The 21,774-nt window shown below is 52.9% G+C and overlaps 1 protein-coding gene across 1 annotated transcript in view; it reads right to left on the bottom strand.

The window, feature by feature from the left end:
• ATRX (ATRX chromatin remodeler) overlaps window positions 1–21,774 on the bottom strand; it is a gene marked incomplete at its 5' end in the record, with an annotated part of 152,340 nt that overhangs the window by 23,297 nt on the left and 107,269 nt on the right. The window contains 6 exons of the mRNA XM_082264262.1: window positions 7,123–7,317; window positions 9,255–9,432; window positions 9,525–9,633; window positions 12,407–12,546; window positions 16,924–17,071; window positions 18,289–18,458. Of these exons, the coding sequence (XP_082120388.1) occupies window positions 7,123–7,317; window positions 9,255–9,432; window positions 9,525–9,633; window positions 12,407–12,546; window positions 16,924–17,071; window positions 18,289–18,458 (940 nt within the window). The remainder of the gene's footprint in view (window positions 1–7,122; window positions 7,318–9,254; window positions 9,433–9,524; window positions 9,634–12,406; window positions 12,547–16,923; window positions 17,072–18,288; window positions 18,459–21,774) is intronic.

Genomic DNA, 21,774 nt, shown 5'->3' with positions numbered 1-21,774 from the left:
TCCTCAAAGGAATATCTTCTAGTGAAACGCTTCGGAATTCCAACCATGAGTTTAGGGATCCCCACTGACTAGCGACAATCCCATCAAAGCAGACAGGAAAGGGGAACACCTATGAAGATCTGCACCGGCGTCACCGACTCAGCTTCAGCTAAGTCTTTGAAGTTTCCCGGCACTGACACAATCAGAGGAATCGTCCTCACTGTCACTGCACTCAGCGTGCGTGGATGCAGACCCAGTGGGCTGACTCCCCAAATCCACCTCAGACTCTGAGGAGGCAGAAGATACAGGTGAAGGCGGAGTCTTATAGCAGGAAGTGATGGTATACCCTCTGGGACGGCCCCAGGGGGCGTAACCAAAATGGTTTCCGCCTAGTCCTACTCCTGAAGAGAGAGCAGTATAACCCCCAAGGGTCTAAGAAGACACGGAGCGTCCATCATTGAACCGAAGAGAAATAGGACCATCCCTCTACTTCACCTGTACTGTGCTCTGCAGACCATCCCTCTACTTCACCTGTACTGTGCTCTGCAGACCATCCCTCTACTTCACCTGTACTGTGCTCTGCAGACCATCCCTCTACTTCACCTGTACTGTGCTCTGCAGACCATCCCTCTACTTCACCTGTACTGTGCACTGCAGACCATCCCTCTACTTCACCTGTACTGTGCTCTGCAGACCATCCCTCTACTTCACCTGTACTGTGCTCTGCAGACCATCCCTCTACTTCACCTGTACTGTGCTCTGCAGACCATCCCTCTACTTCACCTGTACTGTGCTCTGCAGACCATCCCTCTACTTCACCTGTACTGTGCTCTGCAGACCATCCCTCTACTTCACCTGTACTGTGCTCTGCAGACCATCCCTCTACTTCACCTGTACTGTGCTCTGCAGACCATCCCTCTACTTCACCTGTACTGTGCTCTGCAGACCATCCCTCTACTTCACCTGTACTGTGCACTGCAGACCATCCCTCTACTTCACCTGTACTGTGCTCTGCAGACCATCCCTCTACTTCCCCTGTACTGTGCTCTGCAGACCATCCCTCTACTTCACCTGTACTGTGCTCTGCAGACCATTCCTCTACTTCACCTGTACTGTGCTCTGCAGACCATCCCTCTACTTCACCTGTACTGTGCTCTGCAGACCATCCCTCTACTTCACCTGTACTGTGCTCTGCAGACCATCCCTCTACTTCACCTGTACTGTGCTCTGCAGACCATCCCTCTACTTCACCTGTACTGTGCTCTGCAGACCATCCCTCTACTTCACCTGTACTGTGCTCTGCAGACCATCCCTCTACTTCACCTGTACTGTGCTCTGCAGACCATTCCTCTACTTCACCTGTACTGTGCACTGCAGACCATCCCTCTACTTCACCTGTACTGTGCTCTGCAGACCATCCCTCTACTTCCCCTGTACTGTGCTCTGCAGACCATCCCTCTACTTCACCTGTACTGTGCTCTGCAGACCATTCCTCTACTTCACCTGTACTGTGCTCTGCAGACCATCCCTCTACTTCACCTGTACTGTGCTCTGCAGACCATCCCTCTACTTCACCTGTACTGTGCTCTGCAGACCATCCCTCTACTTCACCTGTACTGTGCTCTGCAGACCATCCCTCTACTTCACCTGTACTGTGCTCTGCAGACCATCCCTCTACTTCACCTGTACTGTGCTCTGCAGACCATCCCTCTACTTCACCTGTACTGTGCTCTGCAGACCATTCCTCTACTTCACCTGTACTGTGCACTGCAGACCATCCCTCTACTTCACCTGTACTGTGCTCTGCAGACCATCCCTCTACTTCCCCTGTACTGTGCTCTGCAGACCATCCCTCTACTTCACCTGTACTGTGCTCTGCAGACCATTCCTCTACTTCACCTGTACTGTGCTCTGCAGACCATCCCTCTACTTCACCTGTACTGTGCTCTGCAGACCATCCCTCTACTTCACCTGTACTGTGCTCTGCAGACCATCCCTCTACTTCACCTGTACTGTGCACTGCAGACCATCCCTCTACTTCACCTGTACTGTGCTCTGCAGACCATCCCTCTACTTCACCTGTACTGTGCTCTGCAGACCATCCCTCTACTTCACCTGTACTGTGCTCTGCAGACCATCCCTCTACTTCACCTGTACTGTGCTCTGCAGACCATCCCTCTACTTCACCTGTACTGTGCTCTGCAGACCATCCCTCTACTTCACCTGTACTGTGCTCTGCAGACCATCCCTCTACTTCACCTGTACTGTGCTCTGCAGACCATTCCTCTACTTCACCTGTACTGTGCACTGCAGACCATCCCTCTACTTCACCTGTACTGTGCTCTGCAGACCATCCCTCTACTTCCCCTGTACTGTGCTCTGCAGACCATCCCTCTACTTCACCTGTACTGTGCTCTGCAGACCATTCCTCTACTTCACCTGTACTGTGCTCTGCAGACCATCCCTCTACTTCACCTGTACTGTGCTCTGCAGACCATCCCTCTACTTCACCTGTACTGTGCTCTGCAGACCATCCCTCTACTTCACCTGTACTGTGCTCTGCAGACCATCCCTCTACTTCACCTGTACTGTGCTCTGCAGACCATCCCTCTACTTCACCTGTACTGTGCTCTGCAGACCATCCCTCTACTTCACCTGTACTGTGCTCTGCAGACCATTCCTCTACTTCACCTGTACTGTGCACTGCAGACCATTCCTCTACTTCACCTGTACTGTGCTCTGCAGACCATCCCTCTACTTCCCCTGTACTGTGCTCTGCAGACCATCCCTCTACTTCCCCTGTACTGTGCTCTGCAGACCATTCCTCTACTTCACCTGTACTGTGCTCTGCAGACCATCCCTCTACTTCACCTGTACTGTGCTCTGCAGACCATCCCTCTACTTCACCTGTACTGTGCTCTGCAGACCATCCCTCTACTTCACCTGTACTGTGCACTGCAGACCATCCCTCTACTTCACCTGTACTGTGCTCTGCAGACCATCCCTCTACTTCACCTGTACTGTGCTCTGCAGACCATTCCTCTACTTCACCTGTACTGTGCACTGCAGACCATCCCTCTACTTCACCTGTACTGTGCTCTGCAGACCATCCCTCTACTTCACCTGTACTGTGCTCTGCAGACCATCCCTCTACTTCACCTGTACTGTGCTCTGCAGACCATCCCTCTACTTCACCTGTACTGTGCTCTGCAGACCATCCCTCTACTTCACCTGTACTGTGCTCTGCAGACCATCCCTCTACTTCACCTGTACTGTGCTCTGCAGACCATCCCTCTACTTCACCTGTACTGTGCTCTGCAGACCATCCCTCTACTTCACCTGTACTGTGCTCTGCAGACCATCCCTCTACTTCACCTGTACTGTGCTCTGCAGACCATCCCTCTACTTCACCTGTACTGTGCTCTGCAGACCATCCCTCTACTTCACCTGTACTGTGCTCTGCAGACCATCCCTCTACTTCACCTGTACTGTGCTCTGCAGACCATCCCTCTACTTCACCTGTACTGTGCTCTGCAGACCATCCCTCTACTTCACCTGTACTGTGCTCTGCAGACCATCCCTCTACTTCACCTGTACTGTGCTCTGCAGACCATCCCTCTACTTCACCTGTACTGTGCTCTGCAGACCATCCCTCTACTTCCCCTGTACTGTGCTCTGCAGACCATCCCTCTACTTCACCTGTACTGTGCTCTGCAGACCATCCCTCTACTTCACCTGTACTGTGCTCTGCAGACCATCCCTCTACTTCACCTGTACTGTGCTCTGCAGACCATCCCTCTACTTCACCTGTACTGTGCTCTGCAGACCATCCCTCTACTTCACCTGTACTGTGCTCTGCAGACCATCCCTCTACTTCACCTGTACTGTGCTCTGCAGACCATCCCTCTACTTCACCTGTACTGTGCTCTGCAGACCATCCCTCTACTTCACCTGTACTGTGCTCTGCAGACCATCCCTCTACTTCACCTGTACTGTGCTCTGCAGACCATCCCTCTACTTCACCTGTACTGTGCTCTGCAGACCATCCCTCTACTTCACCTGTACTGTGCTCTGCAGACCATCCCTCTACTTCACCTGTACTGTGCTCTGCAGACCATCCCTCTACTTCACCTGTACTGTGCACTGCAGACCATCCCTCTACTTCACCTGTACTGTGCTCTGCAGACCATTCCTCTACTTCACCTGTACTGTGCTCTGCAGACCATCCCTCTACTTCACCTGTACTGTGCTCTGCAGACCATCCCTCTACTTCACCTGTACTGTGCTCTGCAGACCATCCCTCTACTTCACCTGTACTGTGCTCTGCAGACCATCCCTCTACTTCACCTGTACTGTGCTCTGCAGACCATCCCTCTACTTCACCTGTACTGTGCTCTGCAGACCATCCCTCTACTTCACCTGTACTGTGCTCTGCAGACCATCCCTCTACTTCACCTGTACTGTGCTCTGCAGACCATCCCTCTACTTCACCTGTACTGTGCTCTGCAGACCATCCCTCTACTTCACCTGTACTGTGCTCTGCAGACCATCCCTCTACTTCACCTGTACTGTGCTCTGCAGACCATCCCTCTACTTCACCTGTACTGTGCTCTGCAGACCATCCCTCTACTTCACCTGTACTGTGCTCTGCAGACCATCCCTCTACTTCACCTGTAGAGTCTATGTTTATGTGTGGTATATATATATATATCTCTCTATATCATACACTTTTATTTAATAATTGTGGGAAGATAATTTGGCTTTCTGCCATCTTCTTACACATTAGGAACCCAGATGGGGGAGGGAGTGTGGAATTATACATCGATTTATTGGTTCATTTTTAGTGCGCACTGCAGACTATTCCTTCACTAAAACATCTAGAAATGTTCATTCTGTCTGAGCAGAACCTCCTGTGCCTAGGCACCCCTGACACCACACACAAGGGAGCGCTATACTGACACCACACACAAGGGAGCGCTATACTGACACCCCACACAAGGGAGCGCTATACTGACACCCCACACAAGGGAGCGCTACACTGACACCACACACAAGGGAGCGCTATACTGACACCACACACAAGGGAGCGCTATACTGACACCACACACAAGGGAGCGCTATACTGACACCACACACAAGGGAGCGCTATACTGACACCACACACAAGGGAGCGCTATACTGACACCCCACACAAGGGAGCGCTATACTGACACCCCACACAAGGGAGCGCTATACTGACACCACACACAAGGGAGCGCTATACGGACACCACACACAAGGGAGCGCTATACTGACACCCCACACAAGGGAGCGCTATACTGACACCACACACAAGGGAGCGCTATACTGACACCACACACAAGGGAGCGCTATACTGACACCACACACAAGGGAGCGCTATACTGACACCACACACAAGGGAGCGCTATACTGACACCACACACAAGGGAGCGCTATACTGACACCCCACACAAGGGAGCGCTATACTGACACCCCACACAAGGGAGCGCTATACTGACACCACACACAAGGGAGCGCTATACTGACACCACACACAAGGGAGCGCTACACTGACACCACACACAAGGGAGCGCTATACTGACACCCCACACAAGGGAGCGCTATACTGACACCACACACAAGGGAGCGCTACACTGACACCACACACAAGGGAGCGCTATACTGACACCCCACACAAGGGAGCGCTATACTGACACCCCACACAAGGGAGCGCTATACTGACACCACACACAAGGGAGCGCTATACGGACACCACACACAAGGGAGCGCTATACTGACACCACACACAAGGGAGCGCTATACTGACACCCCACACAAGGGAGCGCTATACTGACACCACACACAAGGGAGCGCTATACTGACACCACACACAAGGGAGCGCTATACTGACACCACACACAAGGGAGCGCTATACTGACACCACACACAAGGGAGCGCTATACTGACACCCCACACAAGGGAGCGCTATACTGACACCACACACAAGGGAGCGCTATACTGACACCACACACAAGGGAGCGCTATACTGACACCACACACAAGGGAGCGCTATACTGACACCCCACACAAGGGAGCGCTACACTGACACCACACACAAGGGAGCGCTACACTGACACCACACACAAGGGAGCGCTATACGGACACCACACACAAGGGAGCGCTATACTGACACCACACACAAGGGAGCGCTATACTGACACCACACACAAGGGAGCGCTATACTGACACCACACACAAGGGAGCGCTATACTGACACCACACACAAGGGAGCGCTATACTGACACCACACACAAGGGAGCGCTATACTGACACCACACACAAGGGAGCGCTATACGGACACCACACACAAGGGAGCGCTATACTGACACCCCACACAAGGGAGCGCTATACTGACACCACACACAAGGGAGCGCTATACTGACACCACACACAAGGGAGCGCTATACTGACACCACACACAAGGGAGCGCTATACTGACACCACACACAAGGGAGCGCTATACAGACACCACACACAAGGGAGCGCTATACTGACACCACACACAAGGGAGCGCTATACAGACACCACACACAAGGGAGCGCTATACTGACACCACACACAAGGGAGCGCTATACTGACACCACACACAAGGGAGCGCTATACGGACACCACACACAAGGGAGCGCTATACTGACACCACACACAAGGGAGCGCTATACTGACACCACACACAAGGGAGCGCTATACTGACACCACACACAAGGGAGCGCTACACTGACACCACACACAAGGGAGCGCTATACAGACACCACACACAAGGGAGCGCTATACTGACACCACACACAAGGGAGCGCTATACAGACACCACACACAAGGGAGCGCTATACAGACACCACACACAAGGGAGCGCTATACTGACACCACACACAAGGGAGCGCTATACTGACACCACACACAAGGGAGCGCTATACGGACACCACACACAAGGGAGCGCTATACTGACACCACACACAAGGGAGCGCTACACTGACACCACACACAAGGGAGCGCTATACTGACACCACACACAAGGGAGCGCTATACTGACACCACACACAAGGGAGCGCTATACGGACTGTTCATTGTAGATCATAGCTCTCTTACTTTTGGCAGTTTGGGGGTCTCTCTCTTTTTCTTCTTGTCAGGATTGGTGTCATCCAGCAGATCCGGCTCAAACGCGTAGAGCTCTGCGAGCTCGTTCATGGTGAAGTGACGCTCGATCTGCTGCTGGTCAACGACCCGAAATGATAAGGATTGCTTGGTGACCTGCCGATCGTAGATCTTCTCTTCCATCGTTCCCTAAATAGAAAAAGGATCCATTACCAAAATGTTCACCAACCACACAGAGTAATACCGGTACATGGAGAGGGGGGGGGGGGGGCTGTGTATACATGAGGGGGGGGGGCTGTGTATACATGGAGAGGGGGGGGGGGGCTGTGTATACATGGAGAGGGGGGGGGGCTGTGTATACATGGAGGGGGGGGGGGGGGCTGTGTATACATGGAGAGGGGGGGGGCTGTGTATACATGGAGGGGGGGGGGGGGCTGTGTATACATGGAGAGGGGGGGGGGGCTGTGTATACATGGAGAGGGGGGGGGGCTGTGTATACATGGAGGGGGGGGGGGGCTGTGTATACATGGAGAGGGGGGGGGCTGTGTATACATGGAGAGGGGGGGGGCTGTGTATACATGGAGAGGGGGGGGGCTGTGTATACATGAGGGGGGGGAGGGCTGTGTATACATGAGGGGGGGGGGGCTGTGTATACATGAGGGGGGGGGGGCTGTGTATACATGAGGGGGGGGCTGTGTATACATGAGGGGGGGGGCTGTGTATACATGAGGGGGGGGGCTGTGTATACATGAGGGGGGGGGGCTGTGTATACATGAGGGGGGGGGGCTGTGTATACATGAGGGGGGGGGGCTGTGTATACATGGAGAGGGGGGGGCTGTGTATACATGGAGAGGGGGGGGCTGTGTATACATGGAGAGGGGGGGGGCTGTGTATACATGGAGAGGGGGGGGCTGTGTATACATGGAGAGGGGGGGGCTGTGTATACATGGAGAGGGGGGGGGCTGTGTATACATGGAGAGGGGGGGGGCTGTGTATACATGGAGAGGGGGGGGGCTGTGTATACATGGAGAGGGGGGGGGCTGTGTATACATGAGGGGGGGAGGGCTGTGTATACATGAGGGGGGGAGGGCTGTGTATACATGAGGGGGGGGGAGGGCTGTGTATACATGAGGGGGGGCTGTGTATACATGAGGGGGGGGGGGGCTGTGTATACATGGAGAGGGGGGGGCTGTGTATACATGGAGAGGGGGGGGGCTGTGTATACATGAGGGGGGGGGCTGTGTATACATGAGGGGGAGGGCTGTGTATACATGGAGAGGGGGGGGGCTGTGTATACATGGAGAGGGGGGGGCTGTGTATACATGAGGGGGGGAGGGCTGTGTATACATGAGGGGGGGGGCTGTGTATACATGAGGGGGAGGGCTGTGTATACATGGAGAGGGGGGGGGCTGTGTATACATGGAGAGGGGGGGGCTGTGTATACATGGAGAGGGGGGGAGGGCTGTGTATACATGGAGAGGGGGGGGATGTGTATACATGGAGAGGGGGGGGGATGTGTATACATGGAGAGGGGGGGGGCTGTGTATACATGGAGAGGGGGGGGGCTGTGTATACATGGAGAGGGGGGGTGGGCTGTGTATACATGGAGGGGGGGGCTGTGTATACATGGAGGGGGGGGGCTGTGTATACATGGAGAGGGGGGTGGGCTGTGTATACATGGAGGGGGGGGCTGTGTATACATGGAGGGGGGGGGGGCTGTGTATACATGGAGGGGGGGGGGGCTGTGTATACATGGAGAGGGGGGGGCTGTGTATACATGGAGAGGGGGGGGCTGTGTATACATGGAGAGGGGGGGGGGCTGTGTATACATGGAGAGGGGGGGGGGGGGCTGTGTATACATGGAGAGGGGGGGGGGGGCTGTGTATACATGGAGAGGGGGGGGGGGGGCTGTGTATACATGGAGGGGGGGGGGGAGACACACAGGTTAAGCTCATAAATTATATCAAAAAGTGATTTCAGTAATTAATTTTAAAAAAGATAATCTCCTATATTTTATATTTATGTGTTACAGAGAGTGAGAGATTTCCAGCATTTCTTTCTTCTCATTTTGATTATGGCTTTGTATATATATAAGAGTCGTGTGTGTGTATGAGAATTTTACGGACCTGTGCCAGGAAGCGGTAGACGAAGACCGCCTTGGTCTGGCCGAATCGGTAGACCCGGAAGATACTCTGTACATCATAGGATGGATTCCAGGAAGCATCGAAGATGATCACACGATTAGCAGCCACCAGATTGATGCCGAGGGATCCGGCCTTAGTAGAAATGAGGAAAAGACGTCCCCTGGGAAGAGAGAGAACACGGCATGACAATTCTAGAGGAGGGTCAGAGGAAAAGGGGCGGAGCTCTAGTAAACTTGATAAACAACGCCGTACCTCGGGTTGGCGATATCATTGAACTCCTCGGCCCACTTCTTTCGGGTCTGAGCACTGGTTGAACCATCTAGTCGGTAATAGTCGATATTTCTGAACCACTTCCCTTCACCTGGAAGACATTCAATGATTTGTATTAGAGGAAATCCATTCCTGAAAAGTCCCTCCAGTCCCACAGATATCGTTATTTCAGCATTTACAGACGTGTCCCCAGCACTGAACCTGGGCTCACTGCAGATCCATCCATCCACCCAGACTCACTGCAGATCCATCCACCCACCCTTCCACCCAGACTCACTGCAGATCCATCCACCCACCCTTCCACCCGGGCTCACTGCAGATCCATCCATCCACCCACACTCACTGCAGATCCATCCATCCAACCACCCTTCCACCCGGGCTCACTGCAGATCCTCCCACCCACCCGGGCTCACTGCAGATCCTCCCACCCACCCGGGCTCACTGCAGATCCATCCATCCACCCAGACTCACTGCAGATCCATCCACCCACCCTTCCACCCGGGCTCACTGCAGATCCATCCATCCACCCACACTCACTGCAGATCCATCCATCCAACCACCCTTCCACCCGGGCTCACTGCAGATCCTCCCACCCACTCGGGCTCACTGCAGATCCTCCCACCCACCCGGGCTCACTGCAGATCCATCCATCCACCCAGGCTCACTGCAGATCCACCCACCCTTCCACCCACCCGGACTCACTGCAGATCCATCCACCCTTCCACCCACCCGGGCTCACTGCAGATCCATCCATCCACCCAGGCTCACTGCAGATCCATCCATACACCCACCTCTTCCACCCACCGAGGCTCACTGCAGATCCATCCACCCACCCGGGCTCACTGCAGATCCATCCATACACCCACCTCTTCCACCCACCGAGGCTCACTGCAGATCCATCCACCCACCCGGGCTCACTGCAGATCCATCCACCCACCCGGGCTCACTGCAGATCCATCCACACACCCGGGCTCACTGCAGATCCATCCACACACCCGGGCTCACTGCAGATCCATCCACACACCCGGGCTCACTGCAGATCCATCCACCCACCCGGGCTCACTGCAGATCCATCCACCCACCCGGGCTCACTGCAGATCCATCCACATCTACATACTTCATTATTGTTCCCCTCGTACCAATGTCAGCTTAATGCAACACCGGGCCACATTTATTCCAAATAACCATCATAGCGCTTCAGGAATTCATATTATAGTAATAATTTCAGTTTACCACTTTTAATGGGGGGGGGGGGGAGATTGGGTAAAATAAAAAGGTTATACTTACCTTCTTTGAACCATGATATTGCAGATAGGGGCCACAGTCTGCCCCTCCCTCCCTGGCGCCACCCCCGGTATAGACCCCAGACGCCACCCCCGGTATAGACCCCCCCCTGTATTAGACCCCCAGACACCACCCCTGTATTAGACCCCAGACACCACCCCTGTATTAGACCCCAGACACCACCCCTGTATTAGACCCCAGACACCACCCCTGTATTAGACCCCAGACAACACCCCTGTATTAGACCCCGGACACCACCCCTGTATTAGACCCCGGACACCACCCCTGTATTAGACCCCGGACGCCACCCCTGTATTAGACCCCAGACACCACCCCTGTATTAGACCCCAGACACCACCCCTGTATTAGACCCCGGACACAACCCCTGTATTAGACCCCGGACACAACCCCTGTATTAGACCCCGGACACAACCCCTGTATTAGACCCCGGACACAACCCCTGTATTAGACCCCGGACACAACCCCTGTATTAGACCCCGGACACAACCCCTGTATTAGACCCCGGACACAGACTCGTTACCCATACACGACACTATGTACTGCATGTAACGTTCATTTATTCATACAGCCTCATATGTTATTTAATGAAGCCTCACACACACAGACAGGCGGTGACTGCTGGGAATTCGGGTGCCAGTTCTGGGGGGACCCGCTAGAAGATATGCTTCCAATTAGGTGGAGATACCGTTTCCTCCCCGCAATCTGCGCCCTCTAATAAATGGAACTGCCTTCCAGGTCTAATTATTTTTTGCGCTCAAATGTAGAACAGCTGCTTGTGCTTAATTAGACTAATAATTAGGGCCCCTCTTTGTGCCAGATGTTGGACACAATGAACATTCGGCTCAGAGCTCATTAAGAGTCCATGGTCTCCTTTACTTCATTTTCAGACATTTTTGGGGTCTCTGATCTGTGTCTTGCAGCGCTGTCATCACCCTGACTGAGATTACCAGCCTACGGTTTGAATCCTGTCCAAGTCACCAATTTAAACGGCAAGAACACAGACAATGCAGTCTAGGGGCCCCGGTGTAGTATGAGAAAAAAAAAATGCACTATTGCCCTTTGTGTTACCTATTAGGCCAAGAGAGGTATGCTGGAAGCCTGCCAGAAAATTCTCCACTGAGGGGGATCAGCCATCCTGTCCAGGTTCTGGGACACTGCAACCCTTAAGGGGTTCACTCCCCTCATCCCAGAAATGGGTGGGCATGCGCAGTGTGCTTTCCCCCAGCCTGTAGCAGCAGAGGAAGTAACAAGCCGACTGCAGACTAATGGCATCAGCCCTCACAAAGCTTTATTGTACCAGGACAAGATTACAAGAGTCTGCCCAGAGCAAGGGTCACCTCTCTATGGACAATACATCTGCAATACGTCCTTGTGGGAATTGGAGTGTCTGTGGGAATTTGTGCCCGTTTGTTAGGACAGGTAATGGCGGTTTATTACCTCCAGCTCAAGTCAATGCCAAGAACTACATACAGGCAACAGAAGCCACCAGCACTATTCCAGTAGAGACCCCCACCCCACCTTTACAGATAAGCGAGACCCCGGTGATCCTTTCTATGTACCTTTATAAATAACCGGTCTGGGTTCAGCTTCTTCTTCCTTTTCTTCCTCTTCTTTTCCTTCCTCAATCTTATCCATGCTTGCCAACTCCAGAAAATCTTCAATCAGGTCCAACGATATGAGAGACTGGCTGAAAACTAACCTACAGGAAGAAATCAATATTAGTACATAGCAGGTCTGAGAATGCAGGGGCAGAACGTTCCAATGCCAAGAATCCCACAGACAGCCAGGCAACACGTATTTTGTACAATGTGGATAGTAAAGGCTACAGAGGTCGCTTCATAGACTACAGGTATATGGATAATAAAGGATGGGGATACAGGGGTGCCCACTTCTAGAGGTCCCCCACCCAAATACTGACCATCCTGTATAGATCTGCCTGAGAACTGACCATCCTGTATAGATCTGCCTGAGAACTGACCATCCTGTATAGATCTGCCTGAGAACTGACCATCCTGAACGGATCTGCCTGAGAACTGACCATCCTGAACGGATCTGCCTGAGAACTGACCATCCTGAACGGATCTGCCTGAGAACTGAGCATCCTGAACGGATCTGCCTGAGAACTGAGCATCCTGAACGGATCTGCCGGAGAACTGACCATCCTGAACGGATCTGCCTGAGAACTGAGCATCCTGAACGGATCTGCCTGAGAACTGACCATCCTGAACGGATCTGCCTGAGAACTGACCATCCTGAACGGATCTGCCTGAGAACTGACCATCCTGAACGGATCTGCCTGAGAACTGACCATCCTGAACGGATCTGCCGGAGAACTGACCATCCTGTATAGATCTGCCTGAGAACTGAGCATCCTGAACGGATCTGCCTGAGAACTGAGCATCCTGAACGGATCTGCCTGAGAACGGACCATCCTGTATAGATCTGCCTGAGAACTGAGCATCCTGAACGGATCTGCCTGAGAACTGACCATCCTGTATAGATCTGCCTGAGAACTGACCATCCTGAACGGATCTGCCTGAGAACTGACCATCCTGAACGGATCTGCCGGAGAACTGACCATCCTGAACGGATCTGCCTGAGAACTGACCATCCTGTATAGATCTGCCTGAGAACTGACCATCCTGTATAGATCTGCCTGAGAACTGAGCATCCTGAACGGATCTGCCTGAGAACTGAGCATCCTGAACGGATCTGCCTGAGAACGGACCATCCTGTATAGATCTGCCTGAGAACTGAGCATCCTGAACGGATCTGCCTGAGAACTGACCATCCTGTATAGATCTGCCTGAGAACTGACCATCCTGAACGGATCTGCCTGAGAACTGACCATCCTGAACGGATCTGCCGGAGAACTGACCATCCTGAACGGATCTGCCTGAGAACTGACCATCCTGTATAGATCTGCCTGAGAACTGAGCATCCTGAACGGATCTGCCTGAGAACTGACCATCCTGAACGCATCTGCCTGAGAACTGACCATCCTGAACGGATCTGCCTGAGAACTGACCATCCTGAACGGATCTGCCTGAGAACTGACCATCCTGAACGGATCTGCCTGAGAACTGACCATCCTGAACGGATCTGCCTGAGAACTGACCATCCTGAACGGATCTGCCTGAGAACTGACCATCCTGAACGGATCTGCCGGAGAACTGACCATCCTGAACGGATCTGCCTGAGAACTGACCATCCTGTATAGATCTGCCTGAGAACTGACCATCCTGTATAGATCTGCCTGAGAACTGAGCATCCTGAACGGATCTGCCTGAGAACTGACCATCCTGAACGCATCTGCCTGAGAACTGACCATCCTGAACGGATCTGCCTGAGAACTGACCATCCTGAACGGATCTGCCTGAGAACTGACCATCCTGAACGGATCTGCCTGAGAACTGACCATCCTGAACGGATCTGCCTGAGAACTGACCATCCTGAACGGATCTGCCTGAGAACTGACCATCCTGAACGGATCTGCCTGAGAACTGACCATCCTGAACGGATGTGCCTGAGAACTGACCATCCTGTATAGATCTGCCTGAGAACTGACCATCCTGAACGGATCTGCCTGAGAACTGACCATCCTGAACGGATCTGCCTGAGAACTGACCATCCTGAACGGATGTGCCTGAGAACTGACCATCCTGAACGGATGTGCCTGAGAACTGACCATCCTGTATAGATATGCCTGAGAACTGACCATCCTGAACGGATCTGCCTGAGAACTGACCATCCTGAACGGATCTGCCTGAGAACTGACCATCCTGTATAGATCTGCCTGAGAACTGAGCATCCTGAACGGATCTGCCTGAGAACTGAGCATCCTGTATAGATCTGCCTGAGAACTGACCATCCTGAACGGATCTGCCTGAGAACTGACCATCCTGAACGGATCTGCCTGAGAACTGACCATCCTGTATAGATCTGCCTGAGAACTGACCATCCTGTATAGATCTGCCTGAGAACTGAGCATCCTGAACGGATCTGCCTGAGAACTGACCATCCTGAACGCATCTGCCTGAGAACTGACCATCCTGAACGGATCTGCCTGAGAACTGACCATCCTGAACGGATCTGCCTGAGAACTGACCATCCTGAACGGATCTGCCTGAGAACTGACCAACCTGAACGGATGTGCCTGAGAACTGACCATCCTGTATAGATCTGCCTGAGAACTGACTATCCTGAACGGATCTGCCTGAGAACTGACCATCCTGAACGGATCTGCCTGAGAACTGACCATCCTGTATAGATCTGCCTGAGAACTGACCATCCTGAACGGATGTGCCTGAGAACTGACCATCCTGTATAGATCTGCCTGAGAACTGACCATCCTGAACGGATCTGCCTGAGAACTGACCATCCTGAACGGATCTGCCTGAGAACTGAGCATCCTGAACGGATCTGCCTGAGAACTGACCATCCTGAACGGATCTGCCTGAGAACTGACCATCCTGAACGGATCTGCCTGAGAACTGACCATCCTGTATAGATCTGCCTGAGAACTGACCATCCTGTATAGATCTGCCTGAGAACTGACCATCCTGTATAGATCTGCCTGAGAACTGACCATCCTGTATAGATCTGCCTGAGAACTGAGCATCCTGAACGGATCTGCCTGAGAACTGACCATCCTGAACGCATCTGCCTGAGAACTGACCATCCTGAACGGATCTGCCGGAGATCTGACCATCCTGAACGGATCTGCCTGAGAACTGACCATCCTGAACGGATCTGCCTGAGAACTGAGCATCCTGAACGGATCTGCCTGAGATCTGAGCATCCTGAACGGATCTGCCTGAGATCTGACCATCCTGAACGGATCTGCCTGAGAACTGAGCATCCTGTACAGATCTGCCTGAGAACTGAGCATCCTGAACGGATCTGCCTGAGAACGGACCATCCTGAATGGATCTGCCTGAGATCTGACCATCCTGTATAGATCTGCCTGAGAACTGACCATCCTGAACGGATCTGCCTGAGAACTGACCATCCTGAACGGATCTGCCTGAGAACTGACCATCCTGAACGGATCTGCCTGAGAACTGACCATCCTGTATAGATCTGCCTGAGAACTGACCATCCTGTATAGATCTGCCTGAGAACTGAGCATCCTGAACGGATCTGCCTGAGAACTGAGCATCCTGAACGGATCTGCCTGAGAACTGACCATCCTGAACGGATCTGCCTGAGAACTGACCATCCTGTATAGATCTGCCTAAGAACTGACCATCCTGAACGGATCTGCCTGAGAACGGACCATCCTGTATAGATCTGCCTGAGAACTGAGCATCCTGAACGGATCTGCCTGAGAACTGACCATCCTGTATAGATCTGCCTGAGAACTGACCATCCTGTATAGATCTGCCTGAGAACTGACCATCCTGAACGAATCTGCCGGAGAATTGACCATCCTGAACGGATCTGCCTGAGAACTGACCATCCTGAACGGATCTGCCTGAGAACTGACCATCCTGTATAGATCTGCCTGAGAACTGACCATCCTGTATAGATCTGCCTGAGAACTGACCATCCTGAACGGATCTGCCTGAGAACTGACCATCCTGTATAGATCTGCCTGAGAACTGACCATCCTGAACGGATGTGCCTGAGAACTGACCATCCTGTATAGATCTGCCTGAGAACTGACCATCCTGTATAGATCTGCCTGAGAACTGACCATCCTGAACGGATGTGCCTGAGAACTGACCATCCTGAACGGATCTGCCTGAGAACTGACCATCCTGTATAGATCTGCCTGAGAACTGACCATCCTGAACGGATGTGCCTGAGATCTGACCATCCTGAACGGATCTGCCTGAGAACTGACCATCCTGAACAGATCTGCCTGAGAACTGACCATCCTGAACGGATCTGCCTGAGATCTGACCATCCTGAACGGATCTGCCGGAGAACTGACCATCCTGAACGGATCTGCCGGAGAACTGACCATCCTGAACGGATCTGCCGGAGAACTGACCATCCTGTAGGGCTCAGTATCACGTTGTACAATTTACACACACACACACGACAAGAGAAGTCAGCAATAAGAACTCACACTTTGTCGCCGAGCTCCTCTGCCATGCGAAGAATCTCAAACAGAAGGGTAATTTTTCCGGAATGTGCCAACACACCAGCATCTGCTTCGGTCACAAAATCTTTGTACCAGTCTGGAGCCGGACTACCGGGGCTAGAGGACGACGTGGCTTTGCCAGTAATGGGGAAAGAAAAGACAAGGAGATAAAGGACTACACGGCATAGACTTCCAAATCAAACTAAAACCTGTACCAAATCTGACCAGAGCGAAGATTTACAACTGGAGAAAGGCTTCCATGGTGACCATTCAGGTCATGTCTGTGCCACCCTTGGGTAGGACATACTGAACCAGCCATGGTGATCAATCAGGTCAGGTCTGTGCCACCCTTGGGTAGGACATACTGAACAGCCATGGTGATCAATCAGGTCAGGTCTGTGCCACCCTTGGGTAGGACATACTGAACAGCCATGGTGATTAATCAGGTCAGGTCTGTGCCACCCTTGGGAAGGACATACTGAACAGCCATGGTGATCAATCAGGTCAGGTCTGTGCCACCCTTGGGAAGGACATACTGAACAGCCATGGTGATCAATCAGGTCAGGTCTGTGCCACCCTTGGGAAGGACATACTGAACAGCCATGGTGATCAATCAGGTCAGGTCTGTGCCACCCTTGGGAAGGACATACTGAACAGCCATGGTGATCAATCAGGTCAGGTCTGTGCCACCCTTGGGAAGGACATACTGAACAGCCATGGTGATCAATCAGGTCAGGTCTGTGCCACCCTTGGGAAGGACATGCTGAACAGCCATGGTGACCAATCAGGTCAGGTCTGTGCCACCCTTGGGAAGGACATACTGAACAGCCATGGTGATCAATCAGGTCAGGTTTGTGCCACCCTTGGGAAGGACATACTGAACAGCCATGGTGATCAATCAGGTCAGGTCTGTGCCACCCTTGGGAAGGACATACTGAACAGCCATGGTGATCAATCAGGTCAGGTCTGTGCCACCCTTGGGAAGGACATACTGAACAGCCATGGTGATCAATCAGGTCAGGTCTGTGCCACCCCTGGGAAGGACATACTGAACAGCCATGGTGACCAATCAGTTCAGTTTTTTGCAACCCTTGGCCATGGGGATCAATCAAGGTCATAACACATGCTACCACCACATCCCCTGGATGGACAGAAAACAACTCCTCTGGCTGGTGAACCATCCGCCATATTTGTAGGTTATCTGAGTATTTAACGGTTTGTCGGAAGTTCACTTTGATGTAAAAAAATAAATAAATATTATTTAACATTTTGTATCTAGAGAGACGCCCAACTGTGTCCTCGGTCACAGCGAGAGCCCTCACATGGTGTTATTGTAGGAGACCAACTCACTTTCTTCCACTTTGGGCGCAACCGCTTTTGATGGTGCCTCCTCCTTGGAATCCTTTGGATTGCCGCCCCGGGACCGAGAATTCCACACCTTAATGACTTCCACGTCTCGGTCACTCTCCTCATCGCTGGAACTGTTCGAGTTCTTGCCTTTTCTCTTTGATTGCTTCACCCTTTAAACATAATTACAGGCTGTGCTTAGTTCAATGTAACAACTTCTAAAAACTCCATTAAATCTGTCTCATTCCTCCAGGCTGGAGGACTGCACAGCACCTGGACGGTCACAGGTTGCATAACGAGGTTTACTAAAAGCATCCCAGAAACAGAGAACCAATCAAAGCCAGTAAATTCAATTTAATCAACGTCCGGACGGCCTGGACCAAAACGGAAAAGAAAATGTGTTCAAGGTCAGTGTAAGGGCCTGGAGACATTCTGCTCTATGCTCCTTCTCCACCCTGGAGACATTCTGCTCTATGCTCCTTCTCCACCCTGGAGACATTCTGCTCTATGCTCCTTCTCCACCCTGGAGACATTCTGCTCTATCCTCCTCCTCCCCCCTGGAGACATTCTGCTCTATGCTCCTCCTTCCCCCTGGAGACATTCTGTTCTATGCTCCAGACATTCTGCTCTATGCTCCTCCTCCACCCTGGAGACATTCTGTTCTATGCTCCAGACATTCTGCTCTATCCTCCTCCTCCCCCTGGAGACATTCTGCTCTATCCTCCTCCTCCCCCCCGGAGACATTCTGCTCTATGCTCCTTCTCCACCCTGGAGACATTCTGCTCTATGCTCCTTCTCCACCCTGGAGACATTCTGCTCTATCCTCCTCCTCCCCCCCGGAGACATTCTGCTCTATGCTCCTTCTCCACCCTGGAGACATTCTGCTCTATGCTCCTTCTCCACCCTGGAGACATTCTGCTCTATCCTCCTCCTCCCCCCTGGAGACATTCTGCTCTATGCTCCTTCTCCACCCTGGAGACATTCTGCTCTATGCTCCTCCTTCCCCCTGGAGACATTCTGTTCTATGCTCCTCCTTCCCCCTGGAGACATTCTGTTCTATGCTCCAGACATTGTGCTCTATGCTCCTCCTCCACCCTGGAGACATTCTGCTCTATGCTCCTCCTCCACCACCCTGGAGACATTCTGCTCTATGCTCCTCCTCCACCACCCTGGAGACATTCTGCTCTATGCTCCTCCTCCTCCCCCTGGAGACATTCTGCTCTATCCTCCTCCTCCCCCCCGGAGACATTCTGCTCTATGCTCCTTCTCCACCCTGGAGACATTCTGCTCTATGCTCCTTCTCCACCCTGGAGACATTCTGCTCTATCCTCCTCCTCCCCCCCGGAGACATTCTGCTCTATGCTCCTTCTCCACCCTGGAGACATTCTGCTCTATGCTCCTTCTCCACCCTGGAGACATTCTGCTCTATCCTCCTCCTCCCCCCTGGAGACATTCTGCTCTATGCTCCTTCTCCACCCTGGAGACATTCTGCTCTATGCTCCTCCTTCCCCCTGGAGACATTCTGTTCTATGCTCCTCCTTCCCCCTGGAGACATTCTGTTCTATGCTCCAGACATTCTGCTCTATGCTCCTCCTCCACCCTGGAGACATTCTGCTCTATGCTCCTCCTCCACCACCCTGGAGACATTCTGCTCTATGCTCCTCCTCCACCACCCTGGAGACATTCTGCTCTATCCTCCTCCTCCCCCCTGGAGACATTCTGCTCTATGCTCCTTCTCCACCCTGGAGACATTCTGCTCTATCCTCCTCCTCCCCCCTGGAGACATTCTTCTCTATGCTCCTTCTCCACCCTGGAGACATTCTGCTCTATGCTCCTCCTTCCCCCTGGAGACATTCTGCTCTATCCTCCTCCTCCCCCCTGGAGACATTCTGCTCTATCCTCCTCCTCCCCCCTGGAGACATTCTGCTCTATCCTCCTCCTCCACCCTGGAGACATTCTGCTCCATTCTCCTACTCCCCCCTGGAGACATTCTACACTACCCTCCTCCTCCTCCCCGGAGACATTCTGCTCTATCCTCCTCCACCCTGGAGACATTCTGCTCTATCCTCCTACTCCCCCCTGGAGACATTCTACACTACCCTCCTCCTCCTCCCCGGAGACATTCTGCTCTATCCTCCTCCACCCTGGAGACATTCTACTCTATCCTCCGCCTCCCCCCTGGAGACATTCTGCTCTATCCTCCTCCTCCACCCTGGAGACATTCTGCTCTATGCTCCTCCTCCACCCTGGAGACATTCTGCTCTATGCTCCTCCCCCCCCCCTGGAGACATTCTGCTCTATGCTCCTCCTTCCCCCTGGAGACATTCTGCTCTATGCTCCTTCTCCACCCTGGAGACATTCTGCTCTATCCTCCTCCTCCCCCCTGGAGACATTCTGCTCTACCCTCCTCCTCCCCCCCGGAGACATTCTGCTCTATCCTCCTCCACCCTGGAGACATTCTACTCTATCCTCCTCCTCCACCCTGGAGACTTTCTACTATATCCTCTTCCTCCCCCCTGGAGACATTCTACTCTATGCTCCTCCTCCCCCCTGGAGACATTCTACTCTATCCTGGAGACATTCTGCTCTATCCTCCTCCTCCCCCCTGGAGACATTCTGCTCCATCCTCCTCCTCCACCCTGTAGACTTTCTACTCTATCCTCCTCCTCCACCCTGTAGACATTCTACTCTATCCTCCTCCTCCCCCTGGAGACATTCTACTCTAGCCTCCTCCTCCCCCTGGAGACATTCTACTCTATCCTCCTCCTCCACCCTGGAGACATTCTGCCCTATCCTCCTCCTCCCCCCTGGAGACATTCTACTCTATCCTCCTCCTTCCCCTGGAGACATTCTACTCTATCCTCCTCCTCCCCCCTGGAGAAAAATTCTACTCTATCCTCCTCCTCCCCCCCTGGAGACATTCTACTCTATCCTCCTCCTCCCCCCTGGAGACATTCTACTCTATCCTCCTCCTCCCCCCCTGGAGACATTCTACTCTATCCTCCTCCTCCCCCCTGGAGACATTCTACTCTATCCTCCTCCTCCCCCCTGGAGACATTCTACTCTATCCTCCTCCTCCCCCTGGAGACATTCTGCTCCATCCTCCTCCTCCCCCTGGAGACATTCTACTCTATCCTCCTCCTCCTCCCCCCTGGAGACATTCTACTCTATCCTCCTCCTCCTCCCCCCTGGAGACATTCTACTCTATCCTCCTCCTCCCCCCTGGAGACATTCTACTCTATCCTCCTCCTCCCCCCTGGAGACATTCTACTCTATCCTCCTCCTCCCCCCTGGAGACATTCTACTCTATCCTCCTCCTCCACCCTGGAGACATTCTGCTCTATCCTCCTCCTCCACCCTGGAGACATTCTGCTCTATCCTCCTCCTCCACCCTGGAGACATTCTGCTCTATCCTCCTCCTCCACCCTGGAGACATTCTACTCTATCCTCCTCCTCCACCCTGGAGACTTTCTACTATATCCTCTTCCT

The sequence above is a fragment of the Pelophylax lessonae genome (assembly GCF_965119305.1).
Source record: "Pelophylax lessonae genome assembly, chromosome: 7".
NCBI classification, from domain to species: domain Eukaryota; kingdom Metazoa; phylum Chordata; class Amphibia; order Anura; family Ranidae; genus Pelophylax; species Pelophylax lessonae.
The sequence above is the reverse complement of the archived record's forward strand: the minus strand, read 5'-3'. Positions and strand labels throughout refer to the sequence as shown.